This window comes from Aythya marila, assembly GCF_965140915.1.
Source record: "Aythya marila genome assembly, chromosome: 11".
NCBI lineage: Eukaryota > Metazoa > Chordata > Aves > Anseriformes > Anatidae > Aythya > Aythya marila.
The window spans coordinates 3,485,280-3,511,455 of record NC_139052.1 but is presented as its reverse complement, the minus strand read 5'-3'; the positions used below and the strand labels follow the sequence as shown (position 1 = coordinate 3,511,455).

At 35.5% G+C, this 26,176-nt stretch overlaps 1 protein-coding gene across 2 annotated transcripts in view; it reads left to right on the top strand.

The window, feature by feature from the left end:
* Positions 1 to 26,176, top strand: part of NEDD4 (NEDD4 E3 ubiquitin protein ligase) — a gene marked incomplete at its 5' end in the record, with an annotated part of 54,813 nt that overhangs the window by 16,010 nt on the left and 12,627 nt on the right. Inside the window, 14 exons of one of the 2 annotated variants that reach the window (XM_082769013.1) lie at positions 1,747 to 3,255; positions 14,670 to 14,720; positions 17,441 to 17,502; positions 18,271 to 18,373; positions 19,240 to 19,409; positions 19,957 to 20,074; positions 20,214 to 20,381; positions 22,140 to 22,205; positions 22,835 to 22,954; positions 23,384 to 23,590; positions 24,746 to 24,823; positions 25,097 to 25,151; positions 25,242 to 25,300; positions 26,103 to 26,168. In XM_082769013.1, coding sequence (XP_082625139.1) covers positions 1,747 to 3,255; positions 14,670 to 14,720; positions 17,441 to 17,502; positions 18,271 to 18,373; positions 19,240 to 19,409; positions 19,957 to 20,074; positions 20,214 to 20,381; positions 22,140 to 22,205; positions 22,835 to 22,954; positions 23,384 to 23,590; positions 24,746 to 24,823; positions 25,097 to 25,151; positions 25,242 to 25,300; positions 26,103 to 26,168 — 2,832 coding nt within the window. Of the gene's footprint in view, positions 1 to 1,746; positions 3,256 to 14,669; positions 14,721 to 17,440; positions 17,503 to 18,270; positions 18,374 to 19,239; positions 19,410 to 19,956; positions 20,075 to 20,213; positions 20,382 to 22,139; positions 22,206 to 22,834; positions 22,955 to 23,383; positions 23,591 to 24,745; positions 24,824 to 25,096; positions 25,152 to 25,241; positions 25,301 to 26,102; positions 26,169 to 26,176 lie in introns of those variants that run through there. The other variant, XM_082769012.1, reaches the window with a different exon arrangement.

Here is a 26,176-nt window from a genome sequence, read left to right as displayed (position 1 = left end):
CCAGTTGGTGAAGCATAATGAAATAGATGAAGTATTGTATTTGTTGGCTTTTATGAATAAGCTAGTATTCGTTTACTGCTGCATTCTAATCATGGAATTCAGGTAATGGAGGTTAAGTAAGCCCTGGAGTATAATTAGAAAACAAATTTGTTGCTTGCAAACAGAGTACTGTGAATTCAATTCTTGGCTCTTATTTGGGAAGGAGGTTTAAATGTTAATTTTATTGCCTTCTAGCTTAAAATACAGCAAAGGTTAAATAAATATGGAACAGAAAAAAATCTAGTAGTATGACCTATAAAAGTATAAATGGCCTAGTGTTCTCTTCTGTTTGCACTTTTTCAGCGGCACTAAGTAATTTCATGTTAGTGTGGTAGCATTTAGTACTGCATCATATATGGCTTCTGTGTTCAAAAGTACGTTCATAACCAAATATGTTTAAAACACAAAAAAATACACTTAACAGTAAGATTGTCTTTTTTCAAAAGTCCCACTAGATGCCAGCAAAGGACCTCTTCAGATAATATAAGACAGTGAAACATCTGTAGGAATTCTCAGTACCATTATTCTTACAAAAGTTGACAATATATTCATTTCTTTGTGCTGTTCATTTTGGTAATTTTATTGGAAAAGAAATTAGTAGTTAGCTATGAATATATGAAGTGGTTTGTTTATAATATACAGAATAGGTTTCTTCTGTAATTGTGCTCTGTAACCATATTTATCCTAGTACGAAATTCTCTTGGTGTTTCGTAGTTTATGTAGCTGGCCATATATTTGCATGTCATTATCAAACAGTAATGAATGTTCACTTAATCTGGACTTCAAGCAAACAAGATGGTAGCTTGCAAGAATATTTTTATTTCTTTCTACCTTTAACAGCTGTAATTTGGAAAGGTTAAAATATTATTTAACATGGTAGGCTGAAAGTCAGTGCTGAATTACTAATCAGGATAACTTGTTTCTAATTCAGTTGCATCTCCCTAAAAAATATTAACTAATTGGCAGGAGAGCTTTTTAACGTGTGCAAATCTTTACAAACTGTGATTGGTTAACAACGTGTAGATTGTTAGATAATGTCAGATTTCTTTCAAGTTTTATTTAAATAGAGTAGAAAAACTTTTATTTTTTTTAGGGGAGAAGGGTTATTTCCCTGGTTTATGCATAAGTCAGACCTCAGCAGTTTGCTAGCATGGTTACTATTTGGAAATTCAATCCTAGACTTGATACTCAATTATATGGGATTTCATTCCTACCAACTTCCTGTAATTCTAAACCTACGGGTAAAAATATTAGTAGTCATACGCTGCTGAGGAAAGTACGGACACATTGACTCAGCTAGTGCAGCTGCAGCAGGCGTTGCTGGTTTAAACTTGAAAATACTGGGAGTTTATTATATTCATTTATGCAGATTACAGAAGGTATAATTGAAACAAGGTTGGTAGTGTTTGTCAGTGTGTTGCAGCTGAGGTCGTTGGAACATAAGTGCTTTATAAATGAGTGCTTTCTGACTACGAGCAATCAAAGACGGTCCAGAAACTGCAGTTCAACGAATGGCTGACTTATTTCAAGAGGTACAGTCTTTTTTTTAACGCTAGTATCTTGTAGAAATTAGGACAAAGCTTGCTACTTCTATGAGCTTTTACTGTTGTGATGTACTAGCTCTAGGTTCTGTGCAGCTGCCTGTAGCCTTCCCGTTGAAGGATTTTTCTGGTTTTCATTCACTAACATGCGTGGAAATGAGAACAAATGGCACGACGGTTAAGACTGCATTTTGCAACTCAAAGAAGTAACACAGATCCGCTATCAGAAACCTCCGAAGATGTTTTGGATAGTAACCATCGGATGTACTTCAAAAGGATACAGAACTCTGAACCTAATGTTGCACAAATGAACCTGACTCCTAGACAAGTTGCTTGTGCACCTGTAATGCAGCAAATAATTAATCAAGAGAGAAAGGCAAATATTTCTTCACTGCAAAAAAAAAAGAGCACCTCACTGCATATTTCTCTACAGTCTAGAAAGCATAATGGATATTTTCGGTCTGGTGATGGCGAAGACACTTCATTCATCAGTATTGGGAATGAAGGAAGTTGTGGCACTAGAATTGTGGTTGATCATCCAGCTAATGACAGCCATCTGAGCAATAGCGCTGCATGCAGCGGCAGTCTTAGCAGTATTGCAGCCAGTGACAATGGATCCTTGAGCAGCGCTGGCAGTGACTATGGATCATGTACAAGTACCACGAGTGATGGAGGTTCATACAGTAACAGTGTCATCAGTGACAGTGGTAGTGGCACTCTTTCGACGAGTGATGGCACTTACTGTAGCGGTGTTGTTCATGGCGACTTTTCATATGGAAATGTTTCTAGCAAGTGTAATCCCTATAGAAACAACTCACCTCAGGAAGAAGTACAAGTGTGTAGAAGTAATACTACTTTTGACCAAGATGTTTTGTCAGTGAGGAAGAAAACTAAAATTCCACTGCGGCGGTGTTCATCATTGGTAATTTTCCCTAGGAGTCCTTCCAGTACTCCCCCAGCTTCTCCCATAACCTCAGGTCAGCTCCCACACAGAGGTGCCTATCAGACATCACATAAACTAATTATTTCTCCTAGTGAGCCATCGCATAAAGAAGATCAAACCATTTCCAAGGGTTTCCTTTCAACAGCAGTCAATGGACTTCGACTGTCTAAAACAGTTTGCTCTTCTGGTGAAGTTAGAGATGTTCGACCGCTTTCCTTGAATACATCATTACAGGACAAAAGTAAAATTCTGAACAGTTCTGAGCAGGCAACTTGTGAAGAAGTAGCTGGTGGCTTCTCGTGTATTTCAGTTCATCTGACTCAAAGAGCATTTGCATCAAGCAGTGAAATGGTTAATGGCTGTTGCAGTGCAGAGTTAAATCTGAACTCCAGTGCAAAATACCCTCCTTTAAAACTGGCACGTAGCACATCTGCATGTTTACCCTCAAAAATAGATTCAGAATACCAGATGAATATAAATCAACTGGAAAGACCAAATGCACAGACGAGCAAAACCCACCATGTTTTGCAAAGAAGTGTTTCATTGGAAGGATCACGTCAAAAAGTTTCTTGCTGTTTATCCAGTCTTAAATACAAGTGTCATAGTGCAAGGACGTCTCAGTTGCATATACAGTTCAAGCCTGGGAATGAAGGAAAAACAAGTGGTGGTAACAAAAGATATGGAACCTCTAAAAGGGAAATATCTAGCACTTCTTTGTGGAGGCCCCATAAGGTGAGTGTTCTGGTTTATAGAAAAATCTGACAGTACTTTACAGCTGAAATTTAACTGGAAAATAATAAAATCCATAATCAAGGTTTAGCACAGCTATTTCAGAATTTCCTAATGGTGTCAAACTGTCATCATTAGGGAGTTACTTTTTATATGATTTATATCTTGTTTTTTAGATTTGTGTCTTAGATTATGGTACTCCTTTGGTGAATAGGTCTGTGGAATACCTGTATATAACATGTATTATAAACTATAATTTCCAGCTTACATAACATGAAGGGATTTTCTTGTCTAATTATTCAGACATTGGAGGTATTTAAACTTCAGTTTTGTAAAGTTTTAAATACATAACTTTACTGCCTAATAATAATAATTATTAAAATTGCATATAAAATGGATAAAAATTAGTAGATCAGAGGCTTTCAGGTTTATTTCTTATAGGCTTTATTTTACAGTACAGTTCACTCTATATAGAATTAAAGATAAGTAATATTTGAGCAGAGAAACTGTAAATACCATTTGTTTCTGTATACACCCTGAACCACAGGAATTTTCAGAGTTTCCTTTCCTTTTTTTTTTTTTTTTCCTCCAACCACTACTTCAGTCTGAGCAGTACACTGTAACTTAATACCTCTCCCAACAACATTGCTGTCCAAATTATAGTACTTCGCTCTAGATAAATATATTTTTTTGGTAATGAAACTCGTGTCCAACTAAACTTCAGAAGTGTGTTTGCTCTTATTAACTCTTGAAGCAGTTTATATTAGTGAAGTATAAGCCATGTGAAATGTGGATTTTAGAATTTGTTCAAATAACATTGTGAAGATATGAACAACCTGAATATTATTTATTGGTTTTAATTATGAATGCTGATAAAAGAGCAACAACTAATATTTACGAAAGTTATTTCAAGTTTTAAGACCTCATTCTCCATGAGTTAGAATTACTGTAGTTTAATTAATTTACTTGTAGAAGCAACGAGCTTCATGCCAAAGTTCTATATTACTGACATCTCCTTTCTGAACTAGAAATTGTATTACCTTGAAGATAATACCCTGCAATTTTCATTCTGTCACTGCCTTTAGTTAGAGTAGTGCCTGATGATTCTGTTCTTTTTGGCTTCTTTCAAGTTGTGTATTGCTTTATGGAAAAAAGAAAAAAAAAACAAACAAACACGTGTTCTTTTTATAGAACTGTGTTTTCAGTTCAAGCTTCATTTTAAAGCTCATGGTGGATCACAAGTAACCACTATGTATATTATTTGGCAGTTCCTCATCCCCAAATCCAACTGTTAATGGCAAATTCCACAATAAGCACAGATTATGACATTTTAAGTAGTCTGGATCTAGTTATTCTTAAAAAAAAAAAAAAAAAAAAAAGAATGGAAAATGTTGAGTCATGCACTTCAAGTACATTTCACTGCTAGCTTCTGTGTTTAATGTCAGTAGTTGATATGTAAAATACAAAATGCTTAAATACTGAATGAATTTAATTATGTTCCGTCCAGTTAGAATCCAAGTTCAGGATTAGTTTGTTAGTAAACATTTCCAGAGAACCTCATAGCTCAGTGGACTGACAGGTTTGTGTCAGTTCCCAGTAGTGGTGTTCACAGTGTATTATCATGAAATCTAGGCTAAATTTAACTTTTTAAGCACTTTAGAGCATGCTCCTGTTATAGGAGAGCATCTTTGCTGTGCTAATGTGGCAACATATTTTAACCTTACCAATTTCTTAAATTTTTTTTATCTTCCATGTAGAAAATGAGAGAGGTGAGTCTTTTCTATTTGTTTGTTTAACATAAAGATTGTCTGAATCCCAAATTGTTGTGGTTACGTTGTACCTTTCATGCATTTGCAGATACTTGGTTTGTGCCAAATATTTGATTTGTCCCGTGACCACATACAAATTAAAAAGGTTTCTGATACCAGAAAACTGGACACTAAAGGTTTTATAGTACTGTGTTTGTTTCGGATTCCTCTGAAAGGCACAGAAGCATATCGCTCTTGAAGTGGCCCTATCAATCTTAATGTAAAATCAGTTTTTGTACAATATCCTATGTAATAAAAATTTAAAGGCTCTCCCACCAAACCAAGCAAAAGCCATAGTGACTTTATGGCAGTTCAGTAATTCACCAGAATAAACTAGATAAGTATTTTTGTGTTTGCTGTTACAGCCTTTGAAAAATATAATAGGTTCTACGGCAATCATTTAATTATGTAGTCCAATTAATTATCATGGTGTGTTGTGACTCATTTAAAAATAAACAACTCCCAAAATATTTCTCTTGACTCCAGTTAGTCTGGCCTAGTATATTGATATGCTGAGTCTGAGTTCAAATTTAACAAGTTGATACTGGAGTAGCATTTAGTAATGTCAGCTATCTGTACAGAGCAGGCATGAAATCAAATCAGTGCTTTGGTCACAGACTGCAGAGTCTGAAGCAGTGAAAGGTCTAAGCATTCTTTTCTTATGTGCCTAGCTACTAGCCTTCAGCCACCCGGTATCAGGTTTCCTGCTTTCTATAATCAACAGCTTGTTAAAGGCTCACTTAAAAAAAAAAAAAAAGAGAGAGAGAGAAAAAAAAATCAGAAAATCAAAACATAATTTCTGTGACAACTGGCCTTGGATTATTTTTAATTAAGTTAAAAAATACGGGGAATGGTGATGGCCTTGCATGGCACTGCTGATCTTCACTTGAAATATGTTGAATAGGTTCTGCAGTAGGGAGTGGAATTTCACTTATGCAAAGCAGGAGGAAGAGGTATACAAGTGCATGATTGCATCATTGACAGTTGCCCTTGACTTTGTATATATGTTTTCAATGTGTTTTTTTCAGTGCGTATGTCTCTTGGGGTGGATGTAAATCTATAGCTAAAGCACTTTGATGTCACTGGTGTGAACTGGGAGGGTAGGGCTGAGTAAGGGACCAGGTTACATGCTGCATATGCAGACATGAGGAGGTATAGAGGAAGGGCAGTGGCTACAGTTCCACTTCTTGTTGGCCATGAACAAACTTTCTGAAACAAGAAAAAAGAAAAAAAAAAAGCTATACAAATCTCTTCCACAAATATGCTATTATGGTGATATCCGTGTTGATATCAGCACCTCCTTCCAAATCAGTATCACTGCTGGTTAGAAGATGTGCGTATCATAAATGGACTTGCAAATGTGTTAGTAACTGTATGTCTTTAACATAATTTCTTACACAATTAACAGAATTGTTATCTTTTTGCTTACGAGTAGTTTTGCTGAAGTTTTGTCTTCATTGAATGAAACTCACACTGAAGAAAAAAAATTAGAGGTGATTTAAAAAACAAAAAGGTTTTATATTGTCAGATTTACGTGAAAAAAATAAGTTGTAATTCTTCAGCTATTTTCATCAGGTTCTGGAACTTCACATTTCGCTTTGTAACAGGAGATGCTGTTTGAATGGCATCAGCCAATTCTATATCCGCCAAATAGTCATCCATCAAATCCCTTTCTCACCAATTTAGAGACAAGGGACTGTGTCAAACAAAGGCCTTGCAAAAGTACAAGTAGCTGATATCAGTTGCTCCAGCACAGAGGGCCATTAGATAGCATTACATACCCTTGGTGAAAGCCCTGCTGACTGCCTCGAATCACCTCCCTGTCTTCCATATGCTGTACCATAGCTTCCAGGAGGCTCTGTTTCATGATCTGCCTAGGCACAGAGGTGAGGCTGACAGGTTGGTAGTTCCCATGGTTTTACCTCGTACCTTTTTAAAAATGGCTGTGACGTTTCCCTTTTTCTAGTCATGGGGAACTTCATCTGGCTGCCAGGACTTTACAAATACAATGGAGAGTGGCTTGGCAACTACATCAGACAGTTCCTTGACTTGGAGTTGTCTTTTCTGCACAAATTGATCTCTCTTTATACTGTTATGTGCTGATTACCTTCTCACCTAATCACATTCATCTTGTTCAGAATTGCACATCTTGAAGGATGGTGCTACTGGGCTGCCTATTGCCCATTCTGTGTTGTGGGATATCAGCTCAGTCGAGGAGAATTAAAAGTTCCATTTGGCAGTGATGAACCATGTGTAATGTTCAGGATATTGTCATCCTGAAAACAACACTGTCTTGGCTCTAGCAGAATACTTTAATAACTCTGTACATTAAAGCTCCAGAGCTTTTTAGTCAGCAGTGAAAATTACAAGTACATATTAAAAAGGATTTTTTTTTTGTTTGTGCTCTGCACAAATTATAATTAACCTCATTCTGTTTATAGTCTGCAATTGAACTGAGTTGGGGTAGGTTTCTCATATGCCAACCAAAGGGAAGACTAAAACCACAAAACCATGTGGAGCAGAGCTCCTGAAACAGCTATATAAATTTTTAATTACCCAGTCTTCAGGTTGATTCATGTCCTTTTGATCTACCACAAGAGTGGGGAAAAATTCATAGTGTGGCTTCTTTAATATAGCCATAAGCTATAGTTACTGTCTCTAAGGCTTACTGAAAATAAAGAGTGTGTTATAAAGTAAAACTTTGCTCCCAAGGGAAGACAGAGACATTTTTCCCTTCAATGCTGACTAGCTAAATAACTGAGGCTTTCAGATACGAGACTGTGATCAATGCTATGTTTTGATGTCGATGTTTAGTGGTACATCACTTTCACTTTTTGTGAGAAATTGAAACCACAACACATGTTTTTAACCCAATATTTATTGGAAAATGCGATGTAGAAATCAGTCTCTGTAAGCATTATGGCATCAGACAACAAAGCGAACTGTACCTGCAGGTATTCGTCCAAGAATTGTCAAGAAGGTGAACTAGAAAATTATTAAAATACTAACGATGATATTTTTTGATCTATTAGGCTGTCTTACTGAAGGAGGGTGGCCAATGTTTTTAAGTGACTGAAAGGGAAATGAAGGGAATTACAAGCACATTACAATGTGCCAGTCTGGAAGGAAGAATATAGAGAATAGGCTCGTTAGGTGTGACAGGATTTTTTGTTTACAGGGAAGGGAGAACGAGCTTGGCTTTCATAAAAGGAAGCTACGTCTCACAAATCAAACTAACCAGCAACATAGGAAAATGAGTGATCTGATTAATACAGGACACTTAAATTCTCAAAATATTTGCCGAGAACCCTTAGTAGAAGTTCTGAAAAATAGTCTCAAGGCGTAAGTGTAGAAAATGCTTCCTCACTGGCAACAGGTAATTGAAAGATAAGAAACAGAAGTGAGAATTAAATTGTCAGCTCTGAAATTACAAAAAAATAAAAATTATGGTAGTGAGCAACTAGACAGAGTGGATGATTTGAAAATCAGTGTTGATAAATGACGAGTAATGCACACAGGGAAAATAGCTAATGATGCATGCACAGTAATGGTCTCCCATACTGGTCAGGAAGTATTTTATGTCGTGGTGAATGACTCCCTGAAAATGTCAACTCAAGTCTTCTTGACAGCTTAAAGGCAAATCGAATGTTCATTTTTATTAGGAACGGAATAAAGGAACAAAATGAAAAACACCATTATGGAGTTGAACAAATCCACGTATGATATACAAGTTTCAGGTCATCCTCTTTCAGAAAGCATGTCTAGCTACTAGAAAAATACAGGTCACAAGATTGGTGTAAGTTTTCTGTGAGGAGACTAAGACCAACAGCTTTTCAGCTTGGAGGAGGGAGGGGAGAAATGATGTAAAGGGTGTTTAGTAAAGTTACAGTTCAGGGGAGGTGAACATTAACAGGGAATTTACTCTCGTATCGTAAATATATTCTCTGAGTTGCTTTTGCAAGAAGTTATGGGTATCGGAAAAGAAATGGATTTCAAGTGAAGGAAGGTCCATCAAAATATATTGCTTTCTTGATATAGAAAACATCCCTGATGAACTACTTGAACCTGGAGGATATATTGGGGGAAGTACTACTCTTACATGCTGCTCTTATTTCCTTTAGCATCTGTTCTTGGCCATTGCTAGGGTGAGGATACAAGGCTACGTAACATTAATCAGACTCCTGGGTTCTTTGGTGCCCGCCCAGCCCTTGCAGACGCCTAGGATCAAATAGTAGAAATGCTCTTTAAAGTTCTCGCATCAGCCTGGGCTGAGAGTTTTCTTCTGTGTTCCAACATGTTTTTTTTTTCCTTGTGTTCTGTAAGTGAATGAATTTCACAGACTGAGCAAGCAAGTGAAGCTGACTGGCATTTTCAAGCGAGTCAGTAGCTTACAACTTGCCTTTTACCCTTGTCTGAAGGGGACTGCCCTGCATTTCTGCTAAGTGTCTGTTTCAAATGAACTTTCTTCCTTGCTCCTTGTGACGAACAGAACGCACTGCTTTGGGAATGCAGCCAGCAAAATGTTTGTAGCTCATTTCAGTGCTGTTTTATGGATCCGTAATCGTCCACATTTTAAGAGATCACTCGCTCTTGTTGCATTGTGGCAGTTCAAGGTAAACTGCAAGTCTGCAGATGGATGCAATTATCATTTAAGACGCAGGGCTGCTTTGGGCTGTATTGACTGGAGCATAAGCAAACAGAATTTAAGGAGGACATCAGCAAGTTCCTGGCTGAAATGATATTCAAGCGTTAACTGGAGTCATTGAGGATAAGGCATATTAAAATGCAAATGGGACACTATGGCAACTCAAGCAGAGGAATGTGGGAGGAAGCAGAACTGAGTTCTCCTAGACCTGCATGGCTTCTCTGGCAGCCTGATTTTCGTGGCATAAGGGAGAAGGCTGCATTCAGTAACATGAAAGCACGGCTTCCCAGCGAGGTTTCCAGAACTTAGAACAGTGCTTACTGTTTTTTTTTTAGTTTCTGCCTTAGCTATTTGTTGTGTTTGCCGTTGTTCCAAATTAAACTTACTAGGAATAACAAATACTTAAATAGAAAGAATATATCCAAAGTGGGTAACATCTGCAAATTATAGGCCTCTGAAAACTATCTCATGTGGGAAGTGTCAAGTAGCTTTCATAAGAACTGTTGAGCTGATCTGAAGTAAATTGTTATACTACTCTTGTAGAAATGATTGCAGGTGGGTTGTTTGTGTCATAGAGGTTGAGGCATCCAAGGTCAGTTTGGGCAGGACAGTTCAGGCCTGATGGGATTTATTAATTTGAGCATAGCACAGCTTAAGACAAACAGTAAATGCTGCTGTTGCCAGGTCATCTGAGGACTATGTTTAGGGGTTGGCAGCAGTAGATTTAGGCTTGGGAGAGGCCCCCCCCCCCAATTTTATTTTGTTTTATTATGTTTCTTGTGCTGAATAACAAAAAGTGTACTGTGTGTATTGAGTGTACGAGTGTATTTATTAGCCAGTGTGATTAACATCTGTGACATTTGAAATAAGAAACAGATCAAACCAGGAAGAAAATCACATGTGCATTTAAATGTTTGATAGGTTTTTACAGTTTTAAGTGTTTTAACCTTTATGTTGTTAATTAGTGCAGGTAAAAGTGCACCTGTAATTGTCACTACAAGTGTTTTTCTCAACCTTTAATTGAAGTCATAAGGCTTGGCACAGAATCTCCCACAAATAGATGCAAAAGTTTTATGTTTTTTATACTAGCAGCTTGTCAAAGTAGTAACTTATCAAATATTTGGTACTGTTTTCTGATTTTTTTTAATGCTTATTTAAAGCGTTAGCTGCTTGAATACAGAAGGGCAAATTTGGATTTGCTCTTGACAGTTATAAACTGTAATATTCCTGCTTTTCTATATAGTAGCTTATTTGGCACATCTTTCCATAAAACCAACTCAAATTCCTGATGAATAAAACACACCCTTCACTAGGTTTTGACTTGTTCTTTGTTTATGTTGTGCTTAAGTATGCTTCGGTTATATTAGACATCAAATTATCTTCCTGTGACCCATGTGAAAATGAGTTCTCATACACCAAAAAACCACCCAAACCTATCTTGAATTACTTTGTTAATGACTATGTAAGCCCAGGTTCTTCAAGTAGCAAACGCTGAACGGAGTAGTATGAATGGTGTGTTAAAATACCTGTAGGCTAAATAGGAACTTCCAAGGAATCTACCTATAGAGTACTTGTGCTGTATAAAAAGTATAAGCTATAAATGGAGAAACATGATATTTTTGCTCTGGTCTTTGTGGAGCAGGAATTCTCTGAAAATATCTTTAAAGGCGAGGGAGAATTAGTGAAAATAACTCATGTCATTTCTAAATGCTGTCTGTTAAACAGATGGTAAAACTGCTGAGGCATGTTATGCTGACACCTTTCTCTGGAAGCAGCCAGTGGGGCTGAAGGTCCTGCAGAAACACACGTTGTGTAATAACAGCTAGTGTTAGATAGATGGTTATCTCTTCTTTGAAAATGCCAGTGGGTTCTTATACCTCAGTAACTGGCAACTTGTATTTGATCATAAAGGCCAGTTAAAAAGAGATGCCTGCATTTTGTGGAGAAAAAAAATCTCTCCTCACCATCTACCTCTGCCCCATAAAAATACAGGTACAGGGGATTGGGACTTTAATGAATTCTGGGCAGTAAGGTAGTTACAGCTTTGCAAGATAGGGAAAACATTTTTTTAGAATCCATGAACTTGGTGAGATCTTACCATGATCATTCAGTTTGCTCATTTGAGATGTCTATTTTCCTGTGATGAGTTGTGTGTTGTACAAAAAAAAAAAAAAAAAAAAAAGCTCAATTCTGTTTATTTAGAGTTCAAGATAGCTAAATAATACAGTCAGGGCAGGCAGCATGAAAAGAAAAATACTTGATGTTGCTAGTGTAGCTTGGGGAAGTTTGTTTTTATTTTCAGTGTTTTTTCATTCTCATCAAGCTTGTAACTAACATTGATGTTTGAGTGTTTAAGCAAGAAGAATGTTGGTTTTATAAGGGATCTATTGAGCTCTTGTTTTCTTAAGCAGCGATAGTCTGGATCACTGTTTGTTTTTTCAGTTTGAATTGACACTTTATATTCTGTATAATAAAAGCTGTGTATTTTCTCCTTTTCCCATACAGCTGTAGATTTGTGTGTGAAGACCAACATGTACAACTAGTTGTCTGTTTGCTCAGGAAAAGAGTGGGAATATGCTTCATGCACTAATACCAAGAAAAACGTAATCACAAAAGTTGGTAGAGAAAATGTTATTTCAACACCATGGTCTTGTACAAAAGCTGTTTCACATGGCACTGTGATGAATCCAACAATTAAGAAAGGCATGAAATTCAGATAACTGCTCAAACCTGATAAATCATGGTCATGTTCTAAGTATTGCTCTTTAATGTGTGACTCAGTACGATGACACTGGGACACTCAGATAATCACGTCTGGTAGCAGTTTAAAATCTGTATCCAATTTATGATAGGAAAAAAATCCAGCATCTTAAGTGCTAAGGCTTATTAGGGGGGTGTGTGTGTGTGTATATATTTATAAAATAGATAGGAATGAATTTTGGACTTCAGGTGTGTCTGGATTACTTTTTCAGTGCTTTTACTCTGTGAGCACTCACTTTGGCATTGCATTAGAGTTCTTCAAATGTATTGTATATAGCAGCTGTCTGTCCTTGCATGTTTTTAATAACTTTCTATAGACTAAACCACTGAATCAGTAAAATGAAAGGCCTCTTTGTTAATGTAATATATCATTAATAGAGGTTTATGCACTTACGGTTTGGCAAGCGGAAAGTTTGAGTTCTCTGGCTGTCAAGAAGTTAAAAGTTGACAAGAACAACTGGCCCACTTGTCTTTCCTAAAGAAACTGGGATGCCTGCTCTCACGAAACAGATCCAAACAGTTTCAACTCCATTGACATTTAATTGTTAATGTGTGTGATGTCTGTTTCAAAGCTTCTTTGGCACTTCTTTGAAGGCAGTTAGTCAGCGAGGCACTCTGCTTCAGAGCATTCCTGCTATCTGATCTATGCATTAGTAGTTTGGAGGTCAACAAAAATCTCCGCTGGAGGATTTTACTCGCTGGCTGGAGGAGAAAGTACTGTTAAAGGTTGGTTATCGAGGCTAGCTCTACTAAAAATAGCAGGAGAGACAGCAGAATAATAAAGTGAATAACAGGAGCCTGTACTAAAATAATGCTGGTAACAAACACAATGTTCTGCGGTTTTCTAAAATGCAGCAGACTTTTGTCCCACATTCCAGTAATTTATTTGAGCGGCTTGTTCCACTTGAGGATTGCCAAGAACTTTACAAATACTAAGTCTTTTAACGTGTCTAAGGTATGTGCTGTGCCATTTTAAAAAGAACCTCATAGGCAGAAATGATAGCTATATTTTTCCAGAAGCTTGTGGTCTGTAATAATACAGAAAATTTTCCTTTACTAGGTCAGGGAAGCTTCAGACTCTTCTGGTATGAAAACCTGTTGTAGCTTTCTATACCCAACCCGTTTGTGAACTGAAAAGCAATTTACTTCTGCTTTGTGTTTGGTTGTTCTCCCTCCTCTCCCCCCCATCTGAATATGAGACATATATAACCTTAAGTTAAATTTATAGCACGTATCTGTAGATTTCTGGCATGCGAGATATGTATGATAAGCTCTGCAGTCCAGTTGCATATTGTGCTTTTTGGGAGGTATAAAAATTAAGGCTTTAAGTTAGTATTGTCAAGTAACTCATACAGGTATGAGGCATTGTTTCTACTCATACACGTACAATTTAAAGATGAAATGGGTAAACCTGGGACAACAGACCTAAAGAAAAGAAGTACTAGAAGGATTAAGGGAGAAACACCTATATCCTTTAAAGCCAGATGTTCAAATGGAGAATGCAGTCAATGAGACAAAAAGATTGGGTAGAATTGGATGGGAGTTTGTGTCTTGAAACTTAAAAATACAGTCATGCTTGCAAAAAGGTGAAATGCACAGCTTTGTCCTGAGGCAAAGGGAATAGATTTCAATGAGATGCAGAAACCGGGGATGGAAAGTTATGGAAGAAGACCATCAAAATCCTTGGGTGATGAGTTAGAATAAAAGCTTATGGTACAGCAACAAATTTAGGAGGAAGGTCTGTAAATAATTGTATTGTTCTGTGAGAAATGCTTAGTTGTTTAACTATAAAACAAGACAGTTATTTTACTTGAAATAGCTAGTGGAAGTGCCTTTACATTTTGCCCTTTAAAATGATGTTTCTGTTAAAGATGCTGAGGATCTCAGTCCTGACTCTGAACAACTCTTCTTCTGTTTCATTAGCACTACTCCATATGATCTAAATAAACAAATAAAATCCAAGTCCCTACCCCCAGCTTTGTCAAACTTCATTTATTTTGAGAAAGACAGAACTGTCCAAGGCTCTGAGAGTTGGTTCAATCAGAGTTTGTTCTACACAGGAAAAGTGTTCTTGTCTATGCTTCAAGAGTGTCTTGACATTCTTAAAAAACATTGCTATATTATCAGGGGGTTGAAACAGTATTTTTAAATACTTCACAACTTTAAGGTTTTTGTGCTTTTTCCTTGTGTTTTATTTTCCCTAGACTCGAGATGATTTTCTTGGACAAGTGGATATTCCTCTTTATCAGTTACCGGTTTGTATTTATTTATTTATTTATTCATTCATTTTTGTTTTAAGACTGTGAAAAAGTGATTTTGTAAACAATTGTTTTAGTTATCTAAGAAAGTAAACCTTACTCATGATATAAGTGCTTGAATTCTCTTGTTCTGGCTGTGTTTACAGCTGATATTTATCAAGAAGTTTACCTTGTATTTAGATAAGGATTTCTGCTGCTATGAGAGTTAAAAATGCTTTTGTTTTTTTCAAGAATAAAAATGAAAGGTTTTAAACTGTCTAAAAGCCAAGAAATTATAATTAGTACAACATTTCTTAAAATACTTTGTTTAAAGTACTTTTGTTGCTTAACATTCTAAGCAAAATTACTTCTAATATTCCTTATTCCCATAAACAAATACACAAGAGGGTAAGTGGGAAATAGAGCTTGTTACAGTTTTATGTTGTTGTTGTTTGTTTGTTTTTACATTCCTTTTGCAAAGCACATTGTTAATTTGCAAGGAAGATCACCAAGAACTCCAAAATAAGTAAGACCTTTCATTTTCTTTTGAGGTTTCAAAACATTAGAGTAGTAGCAGTTTTATCAGCAGCTGATGTAAAGATAGGATAACAACTCTAGCAAAACAAACAAACAAACAAACAAAAAACAACTTTCCAAGAGCAATGTTCTCTTTTCAATCTGGTAAGAGCCGTGTTAGGAGTAGTAAAAGACCTGTCCTGCTACCTGCTGTAACTGGGGTGGGAGATCGCACAAACTGCTCTCCCTCAGGGCAGGTAGTTTGGAGAGACTGATGGTAATGCCCCTCTGGACAGGACTGTCTGCTTTCCCTTCCCACTAAGAAGCTGGACAGCAGTATCACAGACTTCTGGGGATATCAGTGCATTATCTTTTTTTTTTTTTTTAAGCAAAAACTAATTTACAGAGTCTTGCTTAAATATTTTCATGTCTGTTTTCTTACCTTCCTTAAAAGTCAACTTCTCCCTGTCTACGCTTTGTTTCTATCTTCCTGGTTCTTAATTACTTGGTTTTGCTATCTAAATCTAATGTACTTTATTGACCCAAGCATAAGGTGATTTTGTTTTACTTGAAACAGTCTTTCATTTACATAATAACTAAATATATCTTGGATAAATGAAATTATCGGATAAATGAAATTATCAGATAAATAAAATCAGTCTGTTACAAACTCATCATTGCATGTGGTTTTGATTCCCGTTTCATTTTCCTTGAGACTATGCAAACACAACTGTTCATAACTCAAAAGAGCTGGTAGTCAGGGACATGTTAAAAGGATAACTCATTTCTGTGGTAAGATAGTGAAGAGGTATTAATTTAATCTTTCCAAAACCAAACTCTATTCATCCAAGACTAATTAGTATTGAATCCAAGGCAACTCTCCTTTTTGACAAGTCATAAAAGTAATTACAAAACTTAGATTTAGAAGACAGTGTTTTTTCTTTTTTCTCATCTGATGTAGTTCCACAGTATTTTAGTGTGTTCTGTTCAGCAGCGGAAAAAAAGGACAGCTTAGTTCCATTTTAATTTCAGAGAAGTATTTATCTTAGTGTTAATAATAGTTTACACTGAAGAAGTCTGTAATGCAAGGTGGCATTTTTCTGAGGTTTAATGTAATAGCTATTCAGTAAAATTTAATAATGTTAAATTTCCATTTCATAACATCTTTCATGATAAAGACAAAGGCCTCTTCCAAATAAAATTCTAAAATCTCTAATTTAGTAATGGCTAACCTTAGATTCTGGAATATTTTGCCTCTTTCCAGTCAAATATTGACATGCATTAGACATTCTTTGAAAATACCATTATGAAATCAGTTCAGCCTTCAAGAATTCCTTAATCTAACATTTTTCCTTAAGTCCTACAAATATAGCAAGTGCAGTTTTTTCTCTTATTATTATTTTTCCTCTTATTATTTCCTCTTATTATAACTATTATTACTTTTTGAAATGGTTAAAATGTATTAACTAACAGGAGTCTAGAGTTATATCCCAGAATTCACAAACAGCTGAAATAACAAAATCCATTTTGATTCAAGAAAAGAGATTTCCAAATGTTCCTCAATACACAGTATTGTAAAAAAAAAAAAAAAAAAAAAAAATTTGTAAGAATTTTAGAACAGCAGCTAGGTTATTAATATTTACGTTAACCAGAAAAATAAATATATTTTTGGTTAATGGTCATTCATGCATATTTCTCTACGTTGACGTGGGACATGTATTTTTAAAATTGTCTGTTTACCACTGTGCTTGTTTCTGTTGAGCAACTTTACTTTCATGAATTAGAGCAGAGATGATCTCAGAGTGGATTAATCTGTGATTTTTTTTCATCCAAGTCCTAAAGCTTTTCATATCTCTTCTGTATTAAACATATGTGAAAATACCGAGGTAGGAAAAAAATTTATGGTGGATCTTTTAAATATGGAAACTGAGAAAGGATTTACCAATTTAAGGCTAAACAGTTATTTTATCTTGTGCTTTAGAAACTAAAAAATTCTAAATGCTTCAGTGGCTAGAAATATTGGAAGGTAATTTTTTTCTTGAAGTGGGGATCTATCTTTATTCTGAAGACTAAAGCTGATGATTGCCAGAACTTTGACTGAACCAATACTTTAAATGTAAAAGCTTACACAGCCTTTAAGGAAGTCATTAAAAACTTCTGATAATTTTCCTAAACAAGTGTTTGATACAGATTTTTTTTTAAAAAAACTTCTCTTATTCCAGACAGAAAATCCAAGTATGGAGAGACCATATACATTTAGGGATTTTGTTCTTCATCCAAGAAGGTTAGTAAATACCACCTCAAAATTCTTAATTTCATATGTAAAAAATGCTATTGTATAAGTTCTTGTATGTACGTAAATATTGTCGAGGTTTTCATGCTTTCATTAATGAAATTTAAAAATCAATGGAGCAAGATATTTGTGATTCTACTAAAAGGCATTTGTTTAGATCCTCTTTCAACTTGAAATTGTTTCTTGCTTTCCTTTAAAAGATGTCTCTCTTTGCCTGTTTCACATAGTTTCATGTGACCCTAAATAACAAAGCTCAAATTGAAAAGCTTCTCACTTTTAAGAAGTCCTGTGATTTGAATCAAGGAATTTTTAAATGATATGTAATGCTTCCATGTTAAGTGTTGCACACTTCATGTTTGTTTTAAAAAAATATATTCTTAACCTTAAATCTGAGGAACTCATAGCAATCTTTGTTAGAAAAAAATATATAAAAAGCTTGTCAACATTTTTCAGATACTGCTTTCCAATTCAGAAATAAGATCAGAAGATACGGGAATCTGTAGATCTTTGTCAGCCACGTTGTTAGCAGAAATAGTAATTCTGAAGTATTCTGCATTTTTTGATTTTAGATTGAATGTATTTTGAAGCTTTGAAAATTTGGTACCATTACAGAATTCTAAGAAAAACTATAGAAAGTCAACTTTGTGCTGAGAAGCTTCAGAATAATCCTCCAGCTGTGTTTTCTTTAGCTATTTTATTCCTAGGTAACAACTTCACAAGTGCACAGTAAGAACAGTTATTTTTCTTTCTCTCCTGCAGCCATAAGTCAAGAGTTAAAGGCCACCTTAGATTAAAAATGACTTACCTACCTAAAAGCAATGGATCTGAAGAAGAAACCACAGAACAGGCCGAAGAATTGGAGGTGGGAAAAGATGTATTTATTGCTGAGAAACCTAGCAAATGGTTGGTCTTCAGACAGTCAGAGTAGTTACCATAAAAATGAATGTTAGAAATCACTAAGCTGTAAACATTATTTTTATAAACAAACCAGTTAAATCCTATTGCTTGTATCTTGCTCTAAATCTGCATAAAATAGGTTTTTTGATGGCAGCTTTTCTAAATAAAGGAGTGGTTTGTCAGTGTATCTAAAAAGGAAAACACCTTAGACTTCTGATTTTGTTCTGATACTGTGTTGCCATATTTCCATGTAACCTTTCTTATTTTAGAATTAATGGCAGTATCAATGCCCAATATTTTTACTGCTGTTTAACGTTCTTTTGTTTTAATTTAAGTGTAGTCAGCCAGACACTGACATCTTGCTTGTTTTAGAATTTCACCTTTCTCCCATTTATAGGCATACTTCTGATCTTAACTGTTTTACTTTGGAATCTCTAGTAAGCACATCCAGTTTAGATCAGTGGATCTCTTTTCAAGACCTTAAATTACTCTAATTAGCATAATCACTTCTGCTGTTACAAAGTATTATGCTCGTCTGACTAGTATGTTGCAGCATGTGTATGAAACTATTTAAAAACAAAACAGTATTCCATGAATCCTGTTTATTTTCCTGAACTCCTAATGCTAATGTGTTTAAGGAATTTGATTTTTAAGAATATGACTTCTGCACACATCACCTGTTCTCTCATTTCTTGAGAAATATACACAATAAAACTAAGAGCCTAAGATATAGTAGGACTTCACCTTAAAAAGGTGGTGACTTAATAAATTGGAATACTTTTTTCAACTTTGTCAATATTAATTAAAAGTTGTTAATATTGTACCTCTTAGCCTGGGTGGATTATATTGGACCAACCGGATGCTGCTAACCAGCCACAACAGCAGCAGCAGGAATCTCCTCCACTGCCTTCAGGCTGGGAAGAAAGGCAAGACATCCTCGGCAGGACCTATTATGTCAATCATGAATTCAGGAGAACACAGTGGAAAAGACCAACTGCTCAGTAAGCCTTTTGTCCTGAAAATTCAAGCCTCATATTAATTTTTAGTCTACACTGAAAGCAAGGGGAACTGGAAAATATATAACTTGAAAATTAGTAGAGACCTTTTGACATTTTAATCTTCAAGCCGATGTGTAATGGTCATTGACTAGTGGTCAATTTAACTGCACAGCACCCTTCCTGCTCTCTGGAAGTTGATACTCAAATTGGAACTGGTCACAATTGTAAGACATAATCATAGTAATGGAATGAACTTCTTTTTTTTTCCCTCCAGATTTTGTCCCTTAGCATATGAATTACAAAAACAATACCTGAAATGCTATCTGGCTCTTTAGTTTTACTTACGCTTCCTATCAACATGAATACTTCTCTTTAAACAGATTACATTAATCTGTATAGCTCGTGACTGCTTCTCTTTTTTTCTTCCAAAATGACTATAATGTATGTTTTCGTTTTCGGAAGATGAAATGACTATGTATGCTGATACATATATATATGTGTGTGTGTGTGTGTGTGTATATATATAATAATTTATTTTTTTTTCCAATAGGGACAATGTAGCTGTTGCAGATATGGGTAACATGCAGTTGGAAGCCCAGCATGCATTCACTCATCGGCGACAGATATCAGAGGATACTGAAAATCTAGACAACAGAGATTCCCCTGAGGTAAAAACAAATATTTCTGAATATTTCTGAAATGCAGGTAGATCTTTAACTTTAGTCAAAAAACTTGCTTTAAATATCAGTAACTTATACCTACTCTTAAAAATGTTTTTGTTTTTTTTCCTCTGTTTTCTATTTAAAGAGCTGGGAAATTATAACTGAAGATGAGGCAACAATGTATAGCAATGAGAACCCTCAAATACCTCTCCCACAGAATAATTGTGATGTACAGACTCATCTTGCAGAAGAGTTGAATACCAGACTTACTACCTCTGGAAGTTCGGCTACTGGCCAGTCAACAGCCTACATGGTAAATTCTTTTTCTTGTTGTTCATATAGAAATATTTAGAATATTTTACACAATATGTTACTACTGCTAGAAGTAGATGCATGAATACTGTGTATTAATTAATATATACTTAATTTTATCACAGATGTTGAGAAATTAAGAGTGATTTTACGATAGAAGCCCATTTAGGCAACCATTTTATTGTTTACCACTTCACTTATAGGGAACAGGAATTTCTGCCTGAAACTAAAACAGACTTGTCAGCTATTTTTCAGCTTCTAAATCTACCTCTTATTCTAGTATTATGCTGGGTTGATTACTGCTGAAAAGCACAGGTGAAGAAAGCTGTGTATGATTATCTTGATATATAGGGGAATAGTTCTGTACTGTTAACTTTTTCCCCTAGGACAAGTTTAAAAATAACTAATTTCTCATTATGAATATTGGAATGACGTTTTATGACTGGGCTGAGTAAACCTGAGGACTACATAGCAGTGAAAAGGGGACCTCACTCTTACAGTTCTACAACCTTTGCTCCAGCTGTGAAACCTGTCTGACCTCCTAGTGGGTCCATTCAGGTGGCTAAACCAGCAGAAAACACTTTTCCTCTCCAACTCTGTTTTTTTGCTGTTTTAGCAAGCTGGAACAGCACCCTAGGGTTGTCTAATAAATGCTATACCAGCAAAGGCAAAGTAGCAGGAGGATACAGCAAGGAGCGAGACTTGTCTTTTTGGTGGCAGTAAGCAATTAAATAAGCTCAGCTGTCTTGTGAAACTTGAACCTCACAAACGGCCTTGTAAACTGATATATATAAATACATGACTTAAGAAAACCACTGTTCATTGAGGAAAGACTACAGAGGTGAAATCATCAGTTTTTGTGATGCTCACATTGCCATTCCTAGTATGAATTGAAGGTAATTTTTGTGTGTGTGTGTGAGATTGTGCAAAGGCGTCTCCAGTGTTTCTGGCAATAGCAAAATGAGAGCAACAAGACTTGATGTGTACTCAGAATCTTATGGAAAATATTACTTCAGCTTGCTTGGTGGGTAGCTTAAGCACAGGACGAAGCAGATGTTCAAGTTATTTGCAACAGCCAATTAGAACTGACAGTCTTGCATCCCCTCACCTCCACCACCTGCCCCACTCCCCAAAAAAGAAATTTGAAAACATGCCTTTTCTTTGAAATATCCTAAATGGGTACATTGATAGGGAATAAACCTTTAAGTAACTTTGGAACTTCTGGAGCAAGATGAAGTACAGTTGCAGATGAGATCTAAAAAACACCTCTAGGCAGAAAAGCATGTGCCTATGCAAACTACAGGAATTGAATCACCTTTCTTGGAAAGCGGGTATCTCAGACTCTCATATCTTACTATGGATTTAATCTGCTCTCTGTAAAGTTGTGTTGGCTCTCATGTATTGTAGGCTTTAGTCTACTACAAGATAATGCACTAAGTTCTATATTGTAAATTCAATTGGAGTAAAACTAGTTGCAAGTAACTAATGTTTTAAATGCCAAAATGGCTATTGTTTTCAGAAGTTTCACAAACCTTTTTAAAAAATTTTCTCTGAAGTTACAATAGACACTGTGAATTTAATATTTCTAGTAATGTTGTATTAGTTTACATAATGTTAAATAGATGTTTCAAAACAAATCAGACATTTTGTTTGAGATGAAAACTATAACATTCTTAAGTGTGATATTCCTTGTTGACTGTTTGCTGTCATCCTTAAAGTTACAGTAACACCTCATGTCATTTCTCTCCCATACTTCAAGAACCATTCTGGCAGAAGAGGTAGTCTGCAAACATACCGAGTTGAAGAGCAACCTGCACATCCAGTGGTATGTCATTGTCCAAAAAACACAGGCTTGTGTAGCACAGAAGTTGGAGGATGTAAAACTTTTTTTTAGCTATGTATAATGTCCTTCTGGTAGCTGTCTTGTACAAATTGCAATTATGAGAGTCTAGCTGGATCGTAGTTCATTGGTAAAGCTTCCTTCTTCCAACTTCATGTTTTCAGTTTAACATTAGTTTAATGCATGAATTGAGCTTGCAGAAGGAAGTCATCCTCCCATGACATTTTGTTTTTAAAATTGCTTGCTTTATAATAAGAGCTGTTCCGACATTCTTCTATTACGTTTTCATGGTGACACTGCAAACTTGCAATGAGTTCATAGCCAGAAGTACTGGGCTGGATCAGCCATGCCTAAACCTCGAATCCTTTTACTCTTTTACTCCTTTTAGATAAGCAGCTTGAATTAAAAACAAATGAGTAAAATGATTCGGTCACTTCATACTTCAGTAAGGATTTCAGTACTTCTCTTCCATTTTATCCAATTGATAGTAAATCATGAGCCTACTGTTTTTTTGTTTTGTTTTGTTTTTTGTTTAATTCAGTAGAGGAAAACCTTTTCATAGTCAGTTTCATAGTTTTCATAACCATTGTTCTTCTGTTATCATTAATATTTAGTTACTGCCTACTTCGTCTGGATTACCCCCAGGCTGGGAAGAAAGACAAGATGAAAAAGGGAGGTCATACTATATAGATCACAATTCTAGAACTACTACTTGGATAAAACCAGTTGTACAGGTACTTTCTGTATTCTAATTATTAATGTTTTCACTCATGCAACCTTTTAAACACCTTACATAATAGAAGTAAGGTTTAGAGATCTCTTTGAAATAAAATATTTGAAAGGAATAAAATGATAAAGCACCACATAAAATATCTGAGAGAATGCAACTAGAGCTAGGAATAGTAATACTTACAGCAAGTCACTCTACAGTTAATGTACCAGGAAAGCCTTCTGGAGTGTGGTAGCTGTTGGAGAAGCCTGAAAAACTTTATCTCTGGTCACATTATCTGTAATTGTTAGTTAATGTTGTTGATAAACAAATCTGTGTACTGTCTGGCATTTGCTTTATGCAACTGCTTTCATGAGTCAAGAAATATTGGTACCTTAACAGAAAAAATACGTTGCTCCTAAATGGCTTATGTTTTTTTGTCTTTTATCCATAGATTGCTGTGGAAGCGAGTCAGTTGTCAACTGCACAAAGTACTTCTGTAGCAAGACAACCACAAGCAACATCAAGTGATTTACCACAACAGTCTCCTAATCAGCAGCCTGAAATGGAGCAAGGTTTTCTCCCTAAGGGCTGGGAAGTTCGACATGCACCCAATGGGAGACCATTCTTTATTGACCACAACACCAAAACTACAACATGGGTAATGGAAAATTATTTTCATGGACCAAAATTCTAGTTCCTTTCAGTTCAAAGTTTTGCTGCTTTCAGCAAGATTGTGTGGATTTCTTCAGTGTCAAGATTTCATTGCTGGCATCTTTTTTATTAAAAAAAAAACAAAACAAAAAACAAAAAACTACAAATGTGGATGTGACTTGTCAGCGAAGATGGTGTTGTGAGGCTGACATCTCACATTCAGGCAAAATAGCTGTGTTGTCTCTGTTAAGGAGCATATGTGACAAAAATGCAAAGTCATTTAAAATACTTTTCCTGAGTAGAACATCATGAATTTTACAGACTGTATTATCACTTGAAAGTTTAGCTTGGAAGGAGGAAAACGTGTATGGGAATGAGTTTTGCAGATGCATCTCCTAAATGACATTTCTGTTATAGCAGTAGAACTGTGATAGCTTATATGCACTGTTCATAGAAATGGGATTTGTAAACTTATCTTCCAGCAAGAAATCCATTACCTTGAGCCTGTCGCACGCAGTATAGCACACAATGCAAATTTCTGTGAATTCTTGAAGCAGGTCAGGTGCAGCTGCAATATGGATGAGGGTGTTGTACAGCTACGGTTCCACGGAGTGGCGCTGCATACCACTAGTCAGTGCTATTAGATTGTCTTAAGCATTTGAAAAGTAGGTCAGTATTACTGTTGGGTGAAAGGGAAATATAAAGAAATATGTGAAACTGATTCAAAGTGAAAGTTAATTTTTTCAGGATTATGGAAAGACATCACTTAATACAAATATTTTTCCTCCCACCCCCCAAAACACAAACCACAAAATAAAATTTAAAAACTAACTAACTAAATAAATAAAATAAAAGCACAAGATGTCCCAGAAAGCCTTTGGAAAGATTAATTTTCTCAATTACATGAAAACTGAGTTGAGTGAGGGAATTTTTGATATTTAGAAAAGTGAGAGAATTTGAATAAATTTTAGTAAAAGATTATGATTGTAAAGTACTAGAAGGCTGAGAATCCCCAGGGAATCGCCTAGCTGTAGAATATGCAAGAATTATATTGTTGGTCATAGGCATGTTCTTTACATTAATATTAACAAGGAGGAAAACAAAATTAAAACAACACAAACCTCAAAACAGTTTTAACGTGCTTGTTATTTTGCTTTCAAAGGAAGATCCAAGACTGAAAATTCCTGCTCATCTGAGGAGAAAAACTTCCTTAGATCCAGTAGATCTAGGGCCATTACCAGTAAGTAAGCCATTTTACTCAAAACATTTTACTTGTTTTTCAGGTATAACAATTTAGTTTAAACTAGTACTATCAAAACTTGTACATGAAAAAATGCAGCCTGCTTTTTTCATACAAAACAAACAAACAAACAAAAAAACACTAAATTTTGAATTCCACTGTTGAGAATAGGGGGAATGTGGGACAGGGGGAATCCCCACAACTGCAGATCACCTGGGTTCTATGCAAACTGTATGGTTAGAAATTTATATTAAAAGTGCCTCCTTTTTACAGCCAGGTTGGGAAGAGAGAACTCACACAGATGGAAGAGTATTCTTCATAAACCACAGTATGTACAATGTACTGTTTTCCTACCACTCATAATTTTATTAGTTAATGTTACCTAAATTAGCGTAACAAATTATGAAATACCTTGCAGATACAAAGAAAACACAATGGGAGGATCCTCGACTGCAGAATGTGGCAATAACTGGACCAGTAAGTTCTGTTTACGTAGCTTTAATCATACTCTTGAAAACTGCGTAATAGAATCCAAACAAACACTTATCGTTTATCAGGTACCCTGGTCTAGAAGACAAAACTTCCATGATATTTGAACAAGGCATTTTTATTTCTTGAAAGACTGTTCACAAGGTTTTTTGTGGAAGTGGTCTTTAAATGCTAGTAATAAAAATCATTTCAACAAGAAAATGGCTGTAAAAAGAATGAAATTAATTTCCAACGGAAAAATAATTATGTAGCCTTGATACTTAATCTGAAGTGCAAAATTACCAGGACTAATTGCAAAGATGGTACACATTATAATTATAGATGGGTTTTAGTGTTCAACTGATATCTGTGTTTATTAATAGCCCACATATGTAAACAATCTTCTCTGTCCATGGAAAATAGAGGTGTTTGTAGCCAGGTTTCTCATGATACAGCAAGGAAAGATTATGTGTTATATAAGTCACCGGACATTTGGGCACTTTGATCTAGGCAAATCAATGATTTTAATCAGTTACATCAGTTAATAGTGAAGTACAGAATAAATTCTGTGGAACTGGTAGAACAAATGTTTTGAAAAAAGCAGTACTTTTCATTTCAGATGTTTTGAGCTGTCCATAGATTGATACATTGAAAATACCTTTCATACTTAGTAAAAATATGTATTCTTGTTTTCTCATAACTTAAATATATTTTGTATGTTTTACAAATATAGACTGGTTTCTTACATTAATTGTTAGAGTATCTGAAGCAGTTTTTCAGTTTTTTTCTTCCCTTTTTTTTTTTTTTGAAGGCTGTGCCTTACTCCAGAGACTATAAGAGGAAATACGAGTTCTTCAGAAAGAAATTGAAGAAACAGGTTAGTAA